We start from the raw sequence: 20522 nt of genomic DNA, 5'->3' as shown, positions 1-20522 counted from the left end.
TTCAGGCCATGCTTCCCAAATGCATTCTTCCACCTCCTTGGAAGGAGGAATTTGGGTACTTCCTACATCTCCCACCCACTCTCCACCATAACAAACAGCCAGATCATCCACAAACAGCATCCTCCCCATACTACTCCTCAAGCTCACATTCCTGCTTACCAGCTCTATCACCATGATGAACATGAGTGTGCTGAGAGTGCTTCCCTGCCTCAAACTGATGTCCACACTTAACTCCTCAGACATCCCATGACCAACCAAAACTCTTCCCTTCGTTCCCTTGTACATCCTTTCCACCAACCTAACTTCTGCTTCCGGCACTCCCATCCATCTCAGTGTCGCCATCACCATCTCTCTCGCGACAGAGTTGTATGCCTTCTCCAGGTCCACAAATCCCAATGCCATCTCACCTTGGCCACCTTGCCAGCACCAAAATACACAATGCCTTCTGTGAGTTATTTTCTTACTTCAGGTACTGAGCTCCTGCCACTGAGGCTCAGACCATGTTATAGGTTCCCTGATTTTGGTTTGCTCAAGTATTGCTCGAAGTTGCCCTTTCTGTAATCCTTTGACACGTCTTCTGTTTTAGCTTTGAACTGCATGCCTGCCTTCTTAAAGGAAACTAGTAAAGAACAAGTAATAATAAAAAGATTACAGGAATTATGAAGAAATGTTAAGCACCAGTGACGCTCGGCACAAACTATTTGAGTCTGCACCTGGATATGAGACCTGAGGCTAACACCACCGAGGAAGTTTGATCCGGTATTACTGCATGGGAAAAGTTTCTGATTATTTTTGCTTGCCTTAAAATTTGTTGCAACAATGGTAGGAAAAGAAGATGCCTCCATAAGGTATGAGTTCAACATGAAGATTTAATACCACAAGAATATAATCATCGACAATAGACGGAGACCAACAAATAAATAAATAAACAAGCAAATAAATAACCCAAACCCTTTTTATCCCAGGGCACAAGTCTGTTTATTCTGGAGAGTTCCAACCAAGACAACAAGAGAAAACACAAAACACTACATCAAAACAGTGCTTCACTTATCTAGGCCCAGAAGCAAGGGGGAACAGAAAAGTAGAGGGAGAAGTGGGGAAACAAAATAACAAAGTAAAAGTGGTGGGGAAGATGGTATAACATTTAATGGGAAAGGAAGGGAAGGAAGGAAATGAGACCACCAGTAAATATGATTCACTGTGCATTGTGCAGACATGACCTGTGTGTGTGCCATAATGTCAGTGACCACGCTCCTCACGAGGTGCCCGGGCTCATGCAGGCTGCGTTCTTGTCGTTCTGTATTGATCCTCGATCCACTCTCCGGGGCTTTCTCAGGCTCTCTCTCTCTCTCTCTGCTCAAGCTCTGTGTTGTGTGAGCAGCCGGTCTACTCAAGCTCTGTGTTCCACTGTGCGAGCAGTATGTCTTTGGCATTATCCAACGTGGCTCCAGCCACTCCTTCATGAGGGTGCAGACGAGGAGGAAAAAACACACTAGCCCTCCATCTTACATGTCCACCTGTGATTGCTGAGAAAGATAGCCGCAAGCCGTTGTTCACCACTAAATGGCAATGCTGTTCCATGCTAGAAATTGCTCAAAGGGAGGACAAATCGGATGGGGGTTTTCATAATAATGTGATTTGATGGCGAGAGATCTGCCTGTGTGTCGAGGTGGGTGTTAGATGATGCGTACGCGGTGCATACAGGGAGGTAGGTTTGAATGTACAATGTTTGTTGTTTTTGCTAAAAGTTGAGATGTGTGAAAAGGTAACTGTGAGAATGCAATTCAACTTTAACCTGTGCAGAATGATCACGAGGGTTTGAGAGATGTCCATTGACATTTGGATATAGAATCATCGAGCAAGTACGAGCAGTTTGTAGACTGCAGACCGAGAGGCCTTTTGAATGTTCTCTTTCCAAGGATATCAATAGCAAAGCAAATATGAGTGTGGGTATCAGAGGGGGAGGAAGTGGGTGGGAGAGAAGGAAAATATCCAGTGCAAAGTGCTTTGTCGTGTGCCGTACCCCATCAGAGTGCTGAGTTTACCACTTTTGCTTCGACTTTCGATTCTGGAGGGATTCGCCTCTCTGCTCATGCAAATCGATCAAGTAATGAACACTTCAAGGTTTTGCATCATTCTTCAAGTGTACACAACAACATAAACACGATGGACATCGTGAACTGCACAAAAGCAGGATTTGTTTATGGTGATAAAAGAAGAATAAAGCATTAAATTAGAGCACAGCCATTTTGAAAAACAAGCTCTGGGTGAAAACTAACAAACCATCACCACTGCATGATGATTCATCATCCCAGAAATAAATCATTGCATTGTCTGTCAATGGAAGAAAAAGCGTCATAAAGTGTCCAAAAAGCAACCTGACCCAGTGTCAGTGTAATTTACACACATACCCAAGCCCACTACAAGCCTTGATCAAAATTACTTCTTGCAGGGATTCCTCAGTGAACAAGTGTACAAGATGGCCCCAGTACTGTCGACAACCTGAAAAAAGCACTCCGGGATTTCATACCCCATTTGGGAAAAGTAATGGATAACATGTGTACGTGGATTACATGCTATGGTTATTCTTAATTAACGGTGGTCATATTGATCATACCCTTACGGAAGTTCGACTTTCGACTTTCCTCGGCCTCGTGGCAGCAGTTTTCTGTGTGTCGGTAATAGTTGGTTGTTAAAAGATGTCTAAAATCATTGCATTTCATTTTGGAAAACCCTGTTCCAAATTGAAACTCCTGTTGAAGCAAATGGAACTTCCTGTTGAAACAAATGAAGTATTTCTACCTTTATTTAATTTCCCTGATTCCTTTGCCAGTGAAGGTTATCATCAAAGCGTGTTTCACAACAGTTGCTGTTAAGATGTTTCTCAGCTATTAAAAGCAAGGTCTTGTGCATTAGCTTCAAGTCAACTGTTTGCTTTTCCTGATTATGGTCCAAATCCAAAACTGTTACTAAGGTAAACTTATGCACATCCATGTGACTGTTAGGCAATACCTCTTTTTTTTGCGGAAGTGATCCATAGTAGTGTCCTGTAGAGATTTCTTCGAACATATGAACTTGGGGGAAAGCTCATGTGAGGTGTGCAACTTAATTGACCTTGTGTCCTAACATTTTGTCACAGAGAATTCTTTTGATGACCAGATAGATGACTTCTGCTATGTTCAGCAAGAGGCAAATGACCGACGCTAAAAGCATAAAAACTGTAAATATTGTTTTCTCTGTTGGGCGTGCGACAAAACACTCGACAATTTGTGGACATGGTGAAACTTGGCAGTTCAGCAATCGTGGCATATGGTAGGTGCTGTAAAGTGCATAGAAGATATAAAGGAAGGCTGTTTCAAAGCCAATTCGGCACAAGATGCTGAGTAGATAAGTATAGAGCAGGCCTCCATCGATTTTCGCCAACCTCTTCTTGCTGCTCTCTGCTGAGTCACCTTTCACATTTTCTTCCATCTTTCCGATCTCCCCAGGAGTTACGTTTGGAGTGCAGTTCTTTGAGTTTGTTGCTTTTTCTGAGCTGATATTTATTGCATCATCTTGTTTATGTTTTTTCCAGTAACTGATGAACTGCAGGGTGGAAATGCACACATAAATACCAAAAAAAAGTGAATAACATGGCAAATAAATGGGCATGGGATTTCAGAAAGCCAATGAGAATTGGTAATACAAAGCATTGCACACAACGCGTGAGGCAAGAAAAACGGAATCATCATACATCGAGCCACGGGTGGAATGATTCGATGGCTGTAAAACGAGTGCTCGTAACAGCTTTTCACTCACAAACAATTCTCAGGTGGAGGAGACCAAGGTTAGTTGTGAAATCAGTCGTCATCATGGGTAATATCATCTCGTCGATGTAGTGTTCACTAACGTGGCCTCGCCATGCTGAAGCGATGTGCTTCTCGAATAGCTGAATTAATAGAAGCTGCGCTCGAGCGGGAAGGGTAAGTTCATTCTCCAGATAGAATCTGCATCCTGCCGGTCAACAAGGGTTGTTAACCTAATTTAGGTTTCCCCCGGGGATTACTGCGTGGGTCTGCTCACTTTCCTCTGTACTGTCACACTGTCCCGTCAGAGTCTATGTGTGGCCTTTTATTACATCCCTGCATGGCTACGCTCTGATCCTTTGAGGGTCCTTCAGTCATGGGCCGGCACCACCAGCATGTTGCCCCTGACATGGCAATACCACACACCACCCAAGCCAAGGCGCACCTGCTTACAGGCTGTCAATGGCATCGCACCTTCTGGACCCTCATTATGGCCAGTGCCATGCTGGACCTTCTGTACTGGACCAGAGCGCAGACCATGACGGGGTTTATTAAAACACACGAGGAACACAGAAACAGCCAGCATTCCTCCTCTCCTTACCTTAGCTGGGCCTTGCCTGGTTATACAGAGACAACATGTACGAATTACACTTTCCTAGCAAGGCTCTACAAAAAACTATACCGCCTTTCATGGTACACGTGAAAACAGGACTACTTCACCTGAACAGGTCCCTGGTTACAGAAAACGATCAAGCTTACGCGAGCACGCGGAACAAGATAACTTAACATCCTCGCTAGAATGTGCATACACCCCTCCAACGTAACAATATCATCCACTTGTAAACGATGTGGCTGTGTAAGAACACTTTCTTACAGACGCTTTCGTGGAATGTATTTCTGGAGAATTCCTGTTCTAGTTGGGATCATCATCATTATCATCATCAATGTACTTTATTCAAAACAGAGCATTGGTGCTAATGAAGCAATCTCTGGGCAAGGGTTATGCTAGGTGGCTTGCTATTGTCTTCCAAGAAACCAGTCAAGATGGGAATTCGTAAATTGTTCAGGATCTTGGCGATAGCTCGCCCATTCTTAACGAAGGACACCGTAAGACGTTTAACATCCACCAGTTAATGATGGCAGACAGGATGCTCAGATTAGCGTCCATCCAAGGGACAGCACAAATAAGAACACATGGGTGACAGTTTATAGCTGTGTCAAAATTTGAAGTCAGGTTAGACAGCTTCGAGGAGCATGTGCATACCTCCAGGCCATCCTGCCAGCTTTCTTCTTGAGAGTAAATTCAATTTAACACGGACTACTGGACTGAAGCCCAACAGCTTTTATTCTCTTTGTTTCTACCAAATGAATGCTTCACCAGGCCTTGCCTGGGACAGCTCATGTCAAAATTTTCATTTCATGGGGCAGCAGTGCAAGATTATACTCAGCTCAACCAAAGTACCTAAACTTATCTTTCACCTTGCCTTTCTTCTTCTCCCGCCGGTAACGTGAACTGACATGCATCACCACCAACATTGTCGGCGTGGCTACAAAGATGAGTTGGAGCGCCCACAGACGGACATGGAGGATGGGGAAAAAATGGTCGAAACACACGTTCTTGCAGCCTGGTTGCAGCGTGTTACACTGGAAGTCTAACTGTTCATCATGCCACACTGACTGTGCGGCGACCACCAGCACAAGCACACGGAATACGAAGATGACGGACAGCCAGATGCGTCCGATGACAGTGGAGTATTTAGATATGACATTGATTGTGGAGAAGAGATGAGCCCAATCCATGGTGTGGCTTCCTCTTCTTCTTTGTTTTCAGGTTCAGGTATATCTTCAGTGCCTTGAGAAAGTTTTGAAAACAATTAATGAAATGTTTAATAAGCAGAAAAGAATATCAAACTATTATGTCTACTTCTTTACGTCGGAAGGAACCATCAAGTAGTAGCAATTATTACTTCTGTCCACCTTAATGTTTTCACCCCTGTCTGTTTGTTACTTGTGAAGTCGAAGGTGAGCTGGTATATTGGTTGGTCTGGTCTGTTATTCTGTCTGTCTGTTTGTTTGTTTGTATATCGATCGCCTACAGGTCACAATTTTAAACTAATGTTCATGAAATGGTAGAGTTCGTCACAAGCAAGAATCTTTTTCATATTGAGGTCAAAAGGTCAACATCAGCCAAAGGTCAACAATTATCATATTTCTAAATTCCTCAATTTTCATCCGATTGACTTGAAATTTGAAGAGGATTTGCATATCAGGTCACTAAATTCAACCACCAATTATTTTTGAGGTCAGCATCGGCGAAATGTCAACAACTTATGTGTGATTTCTAAAATGGAACTCAACCAAGAAGGAAATTGGGGCACTGATGGGGGAGAATACTTGCAGGGCACACGTGACCCCACAGGAGAGCACATCTGTGCAGCGCGACCTGGTGGTGTGTCCCAATCGGGAAGTGCAGCTGGCATTTTCTGCAAGCACGAAGAGGTACATAGACAGCACAGACGGACGTGGTACAAATGGGTACATTGGGATTTGTAAAGGGACTCTCTGCAGAGATGTGTGTGTGCCTGCATGCTTGGTTACATATATGCAGTGCGCAAGTTTCATGGGCATGTGAACCGAACACGCACCCGGGCCTGTGGTGCGTGACACCGTGTTGGAGGTTATGTGGCTGTCTCACAGACAATGCACTTCAGCATGCAAGGAGCAGACATGCAGCAGCACTGAAGCCACTTGGGAGATGCCGTATAGTGTGACTGTGTGGAAAGTTGAGCAAGCCCGTGAGACTTTGTGCACATGTGCAAGTGAAATAATGAGTATGTTGCCGGTGTGAAGTCCATGCTAACCATGTTTCCATTGTTAGCATGGACTACAAGGATGTTAGAAGAGCACAAATGGGGGGGGGGGGGCTATTAAGTACCAACAGCTTAGTTTGGTTTTAAAACAGCTTCCCCAGAGTGTAGCATGCGCAAATCCGATTTGGAGTGAGCCAACTGGAGGGGTGCAAAGGTCGCTGCATGTGTTAGCATGCAGGCAGGCATTTGCCATGTAGATAGCCTTGGTTTTAAATGCTCCTGGCCGATTTTATATCGTACCCGGCGGTGAAAAAGAAAACGATGCTGTTTGGGTGTGCTTTTTCACCTCCGTACACTGCCTTCCTTTTCCCTCCTCTCACGCTGCCTTCTCTCCCCCTCCCCCTCATGCTGCCTTCCCTTCCCCTCATGCTGCCTTCCCTTCCCCTCCCCTCATACTGTCTTCTCTTCCCCTCCCCTCCCCTCTTTAGTCCCACAACCAAATGCAATCCAGAATTCCCCCTTCTCCCCCCTTCCCCCCTTCCTGCTCCCCTCTGTCCCCCACCCTCCTCACTCCCACTGCGGAATGCATAGCAATGTGTAGTGAAGCATCGCTCTCCCCCTCCCCTTCCACGCTCTCCTCCCTTCCTAGCTCCCCCCTTCTTCACCCAACTCCCCCCTCTTCACTCCCCCAATCCATCCTCGCTTCTCCCTCCATCCTCTCTCTCCTTATCCCCCCCTCTTGCCCCACTCTCTCCTCTTTCTGACCCCACCCCCTCTTTCTCCCCCCCTTCCCTCTCTTAATATTCCCATCAGCGAAGCGTAATGTAATAACATATGTCGATTGTCTGCACAAAAAAATTGATATTGGAAATTATCGTGATTGTTTGGGGTGTTTGCTTGATTTATGTGGACTCAAATGCACTGCTGAATTTAATTTGCTTAAATCTGCATCTCCTGCTCAGGATTGAATGGATAGAAAAGGTGATGAGATGAGAGAAGGGATATAAGTGGGAGTGGATGAAGGGATTGAGTAGGTCGATTAAAGGGGGTCGGTTTGCAAGCATTGGCTGCAATGGCCTGTCGTGTGTGTGTGTGTGTGTGTGTGCGTGTGTGTGTGTGTGTGTGTGTGTGTGTGTGTGTGTGTGTGTGTGTGTGTGTGTGTGTGTGTGTGTGTGTGTGTGTGTGTGGATACTAATAAATGTCAGTATGTCAGTCAGTCTGTCAGTGTGCCTCCTCCATAACTCCAAAACCATGAAACCGAGCAGCCCAAAACTTTGTATGTATAGTAAGGGAACTCTAAGGGAGTGCTTGAGTGAAAATTGGTTTTTTGAGTTAATTAAAACACCCCTTTTGAAGATAATTAACGGCATTAACGGTTCTGAATTTGCCATGTTTTTTTTTTTTTGGCCTGCTCAACAATGCCTTGACTTGGAACAGGTCACAATGATTTCTTAACGATAAATTTTTTTTTTTCACTTTCCTCACTCATATCATCGAAGGCTTAATCATCGTACCTACGAATTGCTGTATACATTGCAGTGCTCATAAACTCCTGGAGACGCCAGCGTTCGTGGCTTTATTTTATTTCCACACATGCCATAACCTCGAGAATCTCTTAAACTAGGCCGAATTACAAAATTTAAGCTCCAGAATTGAACTTAACAGAAGTTCCAACTGCTAACAAAAACAAGTATTTGCCAAATTCGGACATAGTTTCACATTTTGGGTTTCTCTGGGAGGTGTTTAATGTGATGGATCGGCGATCAATAATTACTTGCCAAGCCAGCCATTCCTTATCAACCTTTTTGTTGGAGTGCTTCCTTCAATGCTTAAGCCACTTGGCAAGCATGCTACAATAGTCACACTGTCACTGAATATTGTATATCAATTGACTTGAACTTTGTCATGTAGTGCATCAGACGGTGGCTCACTTGCTGAACATGTGCAATTTTATTTTACACCACCTTACCCCTTTTTGTATGATCTTCTTTTATTATATGACCTGTCACTTCGGCATGGATAAATTCAAGTAAAAAATGTAATATTCTGTTTAAAAAAGTTTATTCAACCGTTTAGTTGGAGTGCTTGGTTAAGCCACTTGGCGCACACTCTTCAAGCTTTGATGGCGATACAGCAGTTCGATATCGGAGTTAGGAATGCAAAATAAATTAGATTATTACAATGAGTAAAACATTTTTTCAGGTGTCTCCAAAGCAATGAATTGCCACATTACATTAAGACAGGAAAACTAAGAGGTACGCATGCTTGCTCAAAGCTGTCTAGCCTGGGTTTGAATCCAGACCCAGCTATAAACTGTCATCCAGGTGTTTCACAGACAGGGTGATTCACCAATGTGTGTGCTGTCTCTCACATTGATGTTAAACCAGGCATCACATCTGCCAGAATCCCCCCTCTCCTCCCCCTTTCTCCTCTCCCCCTCACCACTCGCCTCTCTCCTCTCCCCTCTCCCTTCTTCCCTCTCCCTCTCCCACCACTCTTCCTATCTCACCCCTATCCCATCCCTCTCTCATCCCTCTCTCCGACCCCTCTCCCCCTCTCCAACACCTTTCTCTCTCTTTCTCTCTCTCACTCTCTCTCTCACCCACCCCTCCCTCTTCTTGCCCACCGCCCTCTGTTAAGGGGACTGTTAAGGATTGATGGTTTAGTTTTGAAGATAAAATTGCTTCACCAAAGGGTAGCATGTACGAATCAGCTTCGGAGTTAGCCAACCAGAGCGGTGAAAAGGTCGCTGCATTGTGAGCATACTTACATGCAGGCAGGCCTTTGTCACATAGAGAGTGTGGGTTTTTAATGCTCCCGCCCAGTTTTATGTAAAACCCAGTGGTTAAAAAAAAATGTTGCTGTTTGGGCGTGTTTTACCACGCTTCCCTTCCCTTCCCCTCTCCTCACAATGCCTTCCCTTCTCCGCCCGTCATGCCGCCTTCCCTTCCCCTCACTATGACTTCCATTCCCTTCCCCTCATGCTGCCTTCCTTTCGCCTACCCACATGCTGCCTTCCCCTCCCCTTGTGCTGCCTTCCCTTCCCCTCCTCTCACACCACTTTCCATTCCCATCATGCTGCCTTCCCTCCACCTACCCTCACACTTACCCACTCCCCTCTCTACCCCCCATGGATATCTCCCGGCGGTTTCTGTGTGCTATATTAATGTGCTGTTTTAACCTACCCATTTTGTTCAGTCCTGTTCCAACCCCCCCCCCCCCACCTTTCTCAACAAGTCCCATGACCAAATGCAAGTCGAGAATCACTCCCTTCACACTTAACTACTCCCAAACCAACTTCCACCCTTCCTCTCACCCCATCCTCCTCACTCCCACCCCACCTTCCGGAGGGATCGTGATGTTTGATGAGGTGTCGTTCTCCCCACCCCCAAACCATCCTTGCTTTACCCCCCTTCCTCGCTCCCCCCTTCCTCACCAATCCAAGCTCCCCCACCCCTCCTCTCTTCCTCTTCCCCCCTCTCTCTCTCTCCCTTCCTTTCCTCCCTCCTCTCCCTAAATACATATGTACATATGTAAATACATACATAAATGCATGTGAATGCAAATCAAGGTCAGATACCTTGACATTCCCAAATGATGCACCGCAGCTTGATCTCTCCGCATCTTCCCCAGAATCCAGTCCATACAAGTGCTGAAAAGTGTGGGGGCGATGATACACTCCTGAAGAACTCCAATGATAACTGGAAATAAGTCAGATATGGTATCACCACATCTCACAGCACTCTCAGTACCAGACATAGACATCAGATTGATCAGTTTTGGTGGCACCCCAGTAAGACCAAGAATCCTCCAGGTCCAGAGGGCATCCTAATTCACTGAATCAAACTCGACAGAGATCAACATAGACTGCAAGCAGCCCCTGCCGAAAATCTCATCTGCGTTCGGTGATGACCCGAAGAGCAAGGATACTGTCAATCGTTGACCTCTTTAGTGTAAAGCCTGACTGCTCTGGACGTTGGTGCTCAAGCAGATGGTGACGAACCCTATCAAGAATTATCTGAGCGAAGACCTTGCCCGGCACTGAGAGCAGCGTCACTCCTAGGTAGTTGTTGCAGTCTTGGCAATCACCTTCCCTTACCAGAGAGGGACAACGCCCTCCGCCAGTCAGTTGGGATGATGCCTTTGCTCCAGGCAGAGCAAAGAATTGCATGGAATGACAAGAGTGCAGCATTTCCACCAACCTTGAGAAGTTCAGCATGGATACCACAGATCCCAAGAGCTTTACCCAATTTCAAGCGGTTCATCGCAGCCTGTGTTTCTACAAACGAAGGTGGACCACAGTTGATTGGAGGATCAGCAATTGAGATTGTAACACCCCTGACATCCAACTCGACTGCTGGTGGATCAGCCTGGAACAGCCGCTCAAAGTAACTGGCCCAGCGGCCCTTCACTTTGGACTCCTCTGTCAAGAGCTCACCACCCTCTGCTCTAACTGCAGTACACTGAAGGACGGGCTTGGATGAATGCAATGCGTGAATTCCCCTGTAAGCAGGACGAGAATCACTTGACCAAAGGTGATGCTCTAACCCCTCGCCCATAGGAATCCTTGCCCCACCCTTAGTGCACGTACAGTTTTACGTCTCAGCTCCCTGAACAGCTCAGCTCAGCCATTCAACCTGGCCCTGCGACTCTGGTCAATGGTATCCAGTGTCCCTTGAGAGACAAACTTCTTCTTCGCCCCACAGTGAGTTCAAAGACATCTTCTGGCAACTTCAAGGACAGTTGTCTTGAAGGCACTCTACAACTCTTCAGGATCCCCCAAAGCACCCAGACCCCCCAAATCTCTACTCAGCTTGTTCGCAAACTCCTCAGCTACCCTCTCATCCTTGAGCTTGTCAACATCCAGCCTAGCCTGGGATGGTACCATTCTCCTGGATTTAAGGTGGAACTTAAGAGTTGCTACAACAAGGTGGTGGTCAGTACTGAAGAACTGGTAGACCCTGCAGTTCTGGATCATCCTCCACTGACCATCAACGAGCACATGGTCAATCTCCTTTGCCACACCACCAGCGTTGGAACACCATGTCCAGCGATGAGCTTGTGGGCGCTGAAGCCATGAACCAGCCACCCTAAGCCAATGACTTCTTGCAAAGTCAAGGAACTCAGTGCTATTCAGGTTCACAGTTCCAGACCCATGGTGATCAACACATGTCTCATAACCATTCCTATCAGTTCCAGTCGATGCATTGAAATCTCCCAAGACGAGAAGAGTATCTCACCTGGGGCACTGAGCAACCACAGACTCGAGCGTGGCACAGAATGCATCCTTCATGGTGAGATCACTCGCCTCATTCAGAGCATATACAGAGACCAGGGAAATGACACCCAAGGAGTGACAAATCCTTAGTCTGATAATACGCTCGTTAACCGGTGTTACCTCCATTATCATTGGAGTCAGCTTTTTGGACATTGCTGCAGCAACTCCTTAAGCATGGTAACCATCAGAGTGACCAGACCAATAGTAGGTGTAATCACCCACCATGATCTCGCCGCAATCCGGTCTCCGAACCTCAGAGAGTGCTGCAATACCAATGTCCAAGCGCTTGAGCTCACATAATAACGGACAGGTGATCATCCTTTCTTAGGGAGAGGACATTCCAGGCACCCACCCGAAGGGACCGCCTCAGGTTAACCCAAGGAGACCGTCATCTGGTGAACGATACCTCGGAACCACCCTGACACACACTACCGCAATCTGACCTGGTAAGGTTACCCCATGGTTTCGCTCCTATCATCAAAGATTGGGGGTCCCGAAGGCTTTGACCCAATCCCGTCATCCGGTGAGCTGCCTTGCGAAGGACAGCTGCACAGGAGGTACTCCTACAGAGTGGGTTTTCCGATTTTTTGTACTTTTCATACGTTTTGCGGAATGAAGGGTTTTACGGTGGCCGGAGTGCAAATCCTGCCACCAACCTCCTAATAAAAAATAACCCAACTGCAAGAGGACGTCCGCAGACACAGTTGGGCACAAGATATGGATGGTCGTTGGCTCATAAGGAGCTCCTCCGCCCTTTGACAGGTTTTGTTTTTCATCCTGCTGGGTGTCCATATCCAAACACTCTCCTCACCAGAAACTTGGTGGGGGAGACGGTTTAGTTGCTGGTAACTCGACCATAGAACAGGTTTGTCCAGGTTTACATGGTACCTGAAGCAAATCACAGATCTAATCTGACTTGCCCTTACACATAACTGAGAAAGCTCATGAGGGAAGGAACAAAAACGTGTGAGGGAAATGAAAGGAAAATTTCACGATCAGTTGGTATCGAGCTTCTGTGGAAAAAAGAACACTCCTTCCATGAGTGTCACCTTGCCCTCTCGACCCTGTCAGCCACGAAGGATGAGGAGGGTGTATGGCGGTACCTCATTGACGGGGGCTTGAGAAGGAAGAATCTGAGGCAGAGGAGGGTGAGTCGCATATTTGAGATGCCAGAGAGGAAACGTCTATGGGGTCTGGGCATCTCAGGGACATGGCTGCCTGCCCCCATCACTTCACATCGCCACTGCCCCTCTTCCCCATCCATTTTCGTCTGCATTCTCCTATATATTTGTGCGAGGTGAGGGAGAGAAGGAAAGACTGCTTTTTTTTTCTCCATTCATTACTTTTATGTTATTTTCAAGTCCTTGTTTTATTCTTTGCTCCTGAGTGAATGATGGCCAAATCTTTTGTTGAAGTAAGATTGCATAAGAATACGTGTTATAGTTAAATCTGCTCTTATGTGCTCTTTTGCTTTCTTGCTTTTAAATACTTGCTTTTAAATGATTACCTGCTTGTGTGTTTGTAAGAAATAATTGTTTGTTGCGATTGCCAATCTGTCTTGGTTGTCTTTTCCTTTATTGGTCTGATGCAGTGCACAAGTAAGGTTAGATGGAACGTTCTACCCCAATAATTTGCTTTGTCAGCCAGCATACACTCACTGTAACGCTTGGCAGTAATCCAAGTGTGCGTTGAGGGCACTGACCCCAATTCGCCAGCCGTCCACAGGTAAGGTATCACACGAAGTAATGTAATCCTGCCCGGATTAGCCATGCCAATCGGCATTCATGGTTGCTTGGCAACCTGTCAGTGCACGGAGTTATCTGTGCCCAGCGACCTCGGGACCGGGTGTTCGGCAGGGACCCAAGTGCTTCCCCTCGTGGAAAGCCTCAAACCCCGGATCCACGACAATGTATGCACACGCTTACACAACTATACCATAAACTCAGTTGCATAATGGATCGAACATCCACTTTGAATCTTGGGAGGTTGGTGGTTCAAACCCCAACTGAGTCCTTCCAAAGACTGCAAATAGGAAGTGCTGTTCACTTGCTTGATGCTCAGCGTTTAAGAGGATAAAGCATGGACAAACAATGCTCGGAAGGCAATGGAAAACCACCTCGTATAACCCTTGACAAGAATACTGCTTCAGCACAGCAGCGCAAAGGCTCTGTGAAGAACATGGTACATCAACAATAACATGTATATAAATATAATACAGAAATGTATATATGTATATCGATATGAACTTACGTTTGAGTGTGAACTTCAAACACACAACTGGTTGAAAATCGAACACTTGAATGCTCTGATTGTTTTCGTGTGACTGAACCTAAAGTAATACGCAGATGCATTGTTGTTGATAATCCACCACTCCCACTACACTCGCATCACATAATTGCTGCAGGTTATAACTTCGTTTATGAAATATTTTACAGAACTCCGACTTGAGAGCATAGAAGGGAAATAGACGATATGCATCTATCTCAAGCAGAATCTAATCAGGACGTCAACCCCAATGTTGTTGTGAGGAGATCAAAGCAATAGGCCAGGCATTTCAGCAATTTATTTCAGCAATTCAGGGGGGGTTGGTATCAAGGTTGTGGTGTGTAACATTCATGAGGGAGTGGGAGTAATAGGGAAGAGAGGATGTGGCACATTAAAATTGTGTATTTTTTTTTACTTTTTGAGGGAAAAGGTGTAATGGAAGAGTTGTAAGGTTATGCGATGCCTTGCTGTTGATAATCTCCTACTGCTCTGGGTTTGATTCCCGACCGACTATAAATTGTCGGATTGGTGTTTCACATGCTGGGAGTTGCAAGCCAAAGTGCACCATCCCTCGGATGAACGTCAAGTCGGGTGTCCAGTCTGATAGTTTTAAGTGGTGGAGGTTAATACATATATATATATATATATATATATATATATATATATATATATATATATATATATATATATATATATATATATATATATATATATCTATCCCTTGGTGTGTTTGTTGAAGAGTCGGTGAGCTACCGCATACATTCGATTCCACAAAAAAGTCAGGATTTATTCGTCATTAAGGTAGTAGTAGTAGTAGTAGTAGTAGTAGTAGTAGTAGTAGTAGTAGTAGTAGTAGTAGTAGTAGTAGTAGTAGTAGTGGTAGTAGTGATTGTCTGGGGGGGGGTTAATTTTCTGGGGAGGTTTCGCGGGATTTGGATGTGAGGACCCTACCAGATTTAACCGTCTAAGAAGGCGTCCGTGGTTGTGCCACGGAGTTATCTGCGGTTTGTCATCGTCAGGGTCACAGGTCAGAAAGCGATTCCGAGAGAGGTCATTCGTGACCGAGCCGACAAGCCGGTATAGTAACAACATAATCCTTACTATAATTCACGGACGGATGTTTGTCCCGCTGTTCGTCTGACAGTTCTGGGCTGATTACATCCACACTTGCTACACAGGATCAGCATGACCCCAATGAATGTATCGCGGTGTTTTTTTTATATCTTTGCTTATAGTTTGGGGGAGCGGAGGGAGAGCAGGATGAAAATTCTCGATCTCAATGTACATCGTGTCGCGCCGCCTCCAAGTCGTCTCCACCATTTTCATGACAGTATTCCGGTCCCCACGTTTGACATTGCCGTGAGGTGTTTTGATTTGTAAACAGTGGGTACGTTTTTTGTTCATGCACGTAACCAGGACTGGGTTTTTTTGCCCGTACACGGATACACCACCCCAATAAAGGTATGCGTCAGAAGAACGTGTTTGCATGCTTGGAACATGATCGCCCTTTGGGCGTCTCCTCTGTTTGCATCCACACTATTAAAAGTGTGTGTGCGTGTATGTGTGTGTGTGTGTGTGTGTTTGTGTGTGCGTCAGTGTGTGTGTGTGTGTGTGTGTGTGTGTGTGTGTGCGTGTGCGTGTGTGTGTGTCAGTGTGTGTGTGTCAGTGTGTGTGTGTGTGTGTGCGTCTGTGTGCATCAGTGTGTGTGTGTGTGCACGTCAGTGTGTGTGTGTGTCTATGTGTGTGTGTGTGTGTGTGTGCGTCAGTGTATGTGTGTGTCCATGTGTGTGCGGCTGTGTGTGTGTGTGTGTGTGTGTGTGTGTGTGTGTGTGTGTGTGTGTGTGTGTGTGTGTGCGTGCGTGCGTGTGTCGGTCTGTATATGTATATATATATATATATATATATATATATATATATATATATATATATATATATATATATATGTATATATATTGTTACAGTTGTGGAAATTCGCATTACACCATAAAGGGCCCTCAGGTGAGATATCTCGATAGGTACATGTGTAGTTAGCCCAAGCCCGTTGTATCGAGGGAATTTATGTGATCCATTCGGGCTGCAATCCTCCAGTTAGTCATTTTTCTTTCTCTATCTTTTATTTCAAACAAACAAAAACCGCCAACGATGCTGGTGGACTTTTCCCGCCATTCTTCCCCGCTTTCCCGCCGCCGATTGGTGAATGAACAGTGTGAGGCGGTCGGGGTGAGGGAACGCCCCTTTTCGAGAACCCTCTCGAAGGAGAGTGGAGCCGAAAACGGGGCGGAGTGAAGGGCGGAGCCCCGCGCTATAAAAGTCAAACACGGGCGGGGCGCGTTCTCTCCCTCTTCCTACTCTCTCCCTCTCCCTCTTCCTCTCACTCTCTCCCTGACTCGTGCAACTCGCCTCCGTCTGAATTTGTTGTTGGGTCCTCGCCGAGCTGTGTCGTCGTGGTCGAGTGTCTTTGCGTCGGTGTGGAGCTCGAGGAACTCGCGGAGCCCGAGGAGCTTGTTGAAGTCGAGCTGTGTCATCGTCGAGTCTGGTCGAGTCGGCAGTGGAGGACGGCGGAGGAGATGGAGCTCGGAGTGGAGGTCGTGGGACGACTCGACGGCCGCACCAAGGGAAGTCCTTTCTTTTCTTTGGGTTTGTGTAAATGACTGTGGGTGGCACCTGTCCTTAAAGTAGTATTGTTTTAAGTGTTGCTATGTGTACGCGTACTCGGTTTTAACTCTTTCTTTGCTTTTTATGTGCATTTTTCTTTTGCTGTGGATATGGGCTTGTCTGTGTGTGTGTGAATAAACATGCTTGTGTGAACTTGTTCCCCGTTTCGCTGCGTCCTTTCCTTTGTTTGACTCTCCATCTTGCATCACGTGAGGGGTTCGTAGTGGGTTCAACATCCCGGTAATTAATTGGAACCGTCAAGGCCGACGATAACACCGCTCGGTTATCACTGTAGCACGGAACGGACCACTAAAGCGGTTCATGTCCGGAGTCGGCCTGTGGCATGGTACGATCGCCCGGTCGACCACTTGCGCAGGTACTTAGGTAGATCGAATTTGGTGAGCAACCATATCCTGCGCGGGTGGGCAATTGGCACGATCGTGGTGAGGTTAAACCCCACCCGTGACTTGCTCCCGGCGTTGTTCCGAGAGGGTCACGACTGAATTGTCCGTTCCGGTGGGCGAGACGGCCGCCATTCGAGTCGAGCGGCCGATCGCATGCTGGCGGGCAAGAATTTGCAACAATATATATATATATATATATATATATATATATATATATATATATATATATATATATATATATATATATATATATATATATATATATATATATATATATATATATATATATATATATATATATATATATATATCGTGCTCCTTCTCCATCAGTTCTGGGCAGATTACATCCATACTTGCTCCATCGGATCATCATGACCCCAATTAATGTATCGGGGTATGTCTGTGTGTGTGTGTGTGTGTGTGTGTGTGTGTGTGTGTGTGTGTGTGTGTGTGTGTGTGTGTGTGTGTGTGTGTGTGTGTGTGTGTGTGTGCGTCTGTGTATATATATCTCGTGCTCCTTCTCCTTCAGTTCTGGGCAGATTTCATCCATACTTGCTCCATCGGATCAGCATGACCCGAATTAATGTATCGGGGTATGTCAGTGTGTGTTTCCTCCATAACTCCAAAACCATGAAAACTAGCAGCTTGAAACTTTGCATGCATTCTTAGTTGCAAGAAAACTCCAAGGAAGTGCAAGAGTGAAAATTGAGTGTGTGGGTTAATTAAAACATCCCTTTTGAAGATTATTAGTGGCCTTTAATTATAAGCCTGGTGTTGGTTTAATGGTTTGGGTGTGGCCTGGTGTTTGCTCAGTGCTTGGGTGGCAGCTTGGGATCCTCTGGTCCTGAGTTCAAGCCCCGTCGGCCGCTGAATTAATACACCAGGGGGTTGACTCAGCCTGTCATCCTTCCGAGGTCGGCGAAATGAGTACCAGTTACAGTGTGTGTACTGGAAGAGGGGCACTGCATCAGCAACACAGTCGCGTTTCAATAAATGATAGCTACCCCGGCAGCTAAGCTGCCATATGACCACCAAAGGTTCGGGTGGCGGGCTTTGGATCCTAGGGTCTTGAGTTGAAATCCCGCTGAGCTATTAAATTAGCTGAGATGACCTGAGCTGAGCTATTGAATACCAGGTGGGGTTAACTCAGACTGTCATCCTTCCGAGGTCAGCAAAATGAGTGCCAGCATGCTGCTATACTGTGTCAGAGTGGCGACCTGTCCAGGATTGTGTCCAATAGCCAAGGAGACTGCTTCGGCAGCACCAACGCTCTGCACAGAGTATGGTCCCAATCTCCTCCTCCTTCTTTAATTATATGCTCCATCAGGTAATCCTCAGCCACCTCGCTCTCTGGAGACTTAATACGTTTCCTGGGTAACCTCGCTGAGGTGTGAAGCCGCCATGTTTTTTGGCCTGCTCAACCATACCTAGACTTGGAACAGGCCACAACGATTTCTTAACGATAAAGTTTTCTTTTCACTTTCCTCACTCATATTATCAAATGCCTGTTCATCATAACTATGAATTACTGTATACATCGCTTTTGTAAGTGCTATAGTTTTCAAATGAGGAGCTTGGAGTGATTTCATGAATTACATGATACAATTTTCCCTCCAACGGACTAATTCAAGAATATTATCGAAATATTATTTGGGTTTTGAGGATCTTATATCGTCTGGACTAAATAAGTGTCGAAATCTGTTGTGAAATCTGATAATTCAAATGAATAAGGAGACTGAAATGAAGCCGATACACCTGTTTACTTTAAGCAGGCAAGGCTATGTTCCCTCCTTCTCCATACATACTGAAGAAAATGTGAAATTTCCAAAGCATTAAAGTTATCTTTTTCTGCTGTTTCGAGAATTATATTGAGTGAACCAAATATTTAGGAATGTTCCAAAATTAACAAGCTTCATTGAGCAATATGATTTAATGCATTCACTGTGAGACCTCGTGCCCTGTCCTCCAGAGGGCCTGCCAATCCATAGTATCTGCCAGATCTGTGTCTATATTTTCGGAGGTTTCACAGTGTTGGTTTAATTTACATAACTCTGACTTATTGGTCCGATGTCGGATTGGTGTTTACTGTTTGGATATGAGGCTATGTTCCCTGTGTATATCGATCGGTCATCACTGGGCTGATTTTCCGCTGATACTCAGCCGATAACCAGGATTGGTGCAAGACCACAATGCCCTTTTTATGTTATTTTCAAGTCCTTGTTTTATTCTTTGCTCCTGAGTGAATAATGGCCAAGTTCCAAGGTCACCCGTGATCTTTTCACTTCGGAAAGTGAATCTTTCACTTCGGATCCTTTCACTTGCTTAATGACTCTAATAAATCCTGATATTTTCACTTTTCACTTTTCACTTTTCACTTTCACAGGGTCAAGAACACCCCTTTAGTATTTCAGATTATATATAGAAGATATCTATATAGTATACTAGTGCGTAGTATACTATATAGATATCTGCTATATATAATCTGAAAAAAGGCCACTTCAAATCTCCTGGACCAGATTTGTCCAGGAGAGCAGAGAAAAGAAAAGGTAAAAGGAAAGCTCACTCATCACTGTCAATTATCAGCTTGGCAGGGAATCAAAACAAATCTGGTAAAAAATGGATGTTTAAAAAAAAAGTTATAACGTTTGCACGGAACACGAACTGCTGTACCACATGACGCAGGCAAAATGGCGCATTATCTGCAATGTTTATTTCACGGGTGATTGAACTTTGCAATGTCTACAGGGTTGTTCTGCATTAAGCTGCAACTCTTTTGTGAATAAAGTCGTTATTTGAACGAATTCATTGTATTTCATTAATTTCTGCATGCACGGTGAAGACAGCTTTAAAGTTAAAGGGATCCTATATGATATGCAGCGACAGCCTGGCCAACCGTTCCTTCTCAACCATTTAATTGGAGTGCTTGAATGAGTACTTAGGCCCCTTGCCGAATGCCTTACAGTCGATAGCGGTACCATGCAAATTGTTGTCCTGAGCGAATCGTTTACTCACTGCGGATGCTTTTGCCCACCACGTCATTCAGAGCGAGTGGTTCATGCTCCATCACCCTGAGCAAATGGTTGTGAAATAACACCCGATTTCCAAGCCGTTTGCCGAATTAGCCTGTTTTCTCAATTAACAAGCCAATTTTTTTTTCCATCCATCACACGCAGCTGTTTATAAAGATTAATGTTTGTGAATATATGCCTGAAACGTCTATATAAATGCAACGTTGTTTTTCAGTGAAAGCTACTCAAGGTTTTTGGGTTGAAGCCGATATTGGTCAAGCGTGTGTGTGTGTGTGTGTGTATTGTTCATAAAGCAT

The 20522-nt window shown here is 45.4% G+C and overlaps 1 protein-coding gene across 2 annotated transcripts; it reads right to left on the bottom strand.

The window, feature by feature from the left end:
• Positions 1 to 851: 851 nt before the first annotated feature.
• On the bottom strand, positions 852 to 14354 carry LOC147016940 (gap junction beta-2 protein-like). Of its 2 annotated transcripts, XM_085846224.1 has the most exons (4): positions 14124 to 14354; positions 10176 to 10296; positions 5265 to 5637; positions 852 to 3585 (listed from the first exon to the last, which is right to left on the bottom strand). In XM_085846224.1, the coding sequence occupies exons 3-4, from the start codon at positions 5583 to 5585 to the stop codon at positions 3106 to 3108; spliced, it is 801 nt and encodes a 266-aa protein (XP_085702350.1). In that variant the 5' UTR covers positions 5586 to 5637; positions 10176 to 10296; positions 14124 to 14354; the 3' UTR covers positions 852 to 3105. The 2 variants fall into 2 exon arrangements, with proteins under 2 accessions (XP_085702350.1, XP_085702349.1); XM_085846223.1 differs by lacking the exon at positions 10176 to 10296 and having other exon boundaries at positions 14124 to 14353.
• Between the last annotated feature and the right edge of the window lie 6168 nt (positions 14355 to 20522).

Source organism: Eptatretus burgeri, chromosome 11 (genome assembly GCF_056783735.1).
Source record: "Eptatretus burgeri isolate ZD-2024b chromosome 11, Ebu_testis_v1, whole genome shotgun sequence".
Lineage (NCBI taxonomy): Eukaryota > Metazoa > Chordata > Myxini > Myxiniformes > Myxinidae > Eptatretus > Eptatretus burgeri.
The sequence above is the reverse complement of the archived record's forward strand: the minus strand, read 5'-3'. Positions and strand labels throughout refer to the sequence as shown.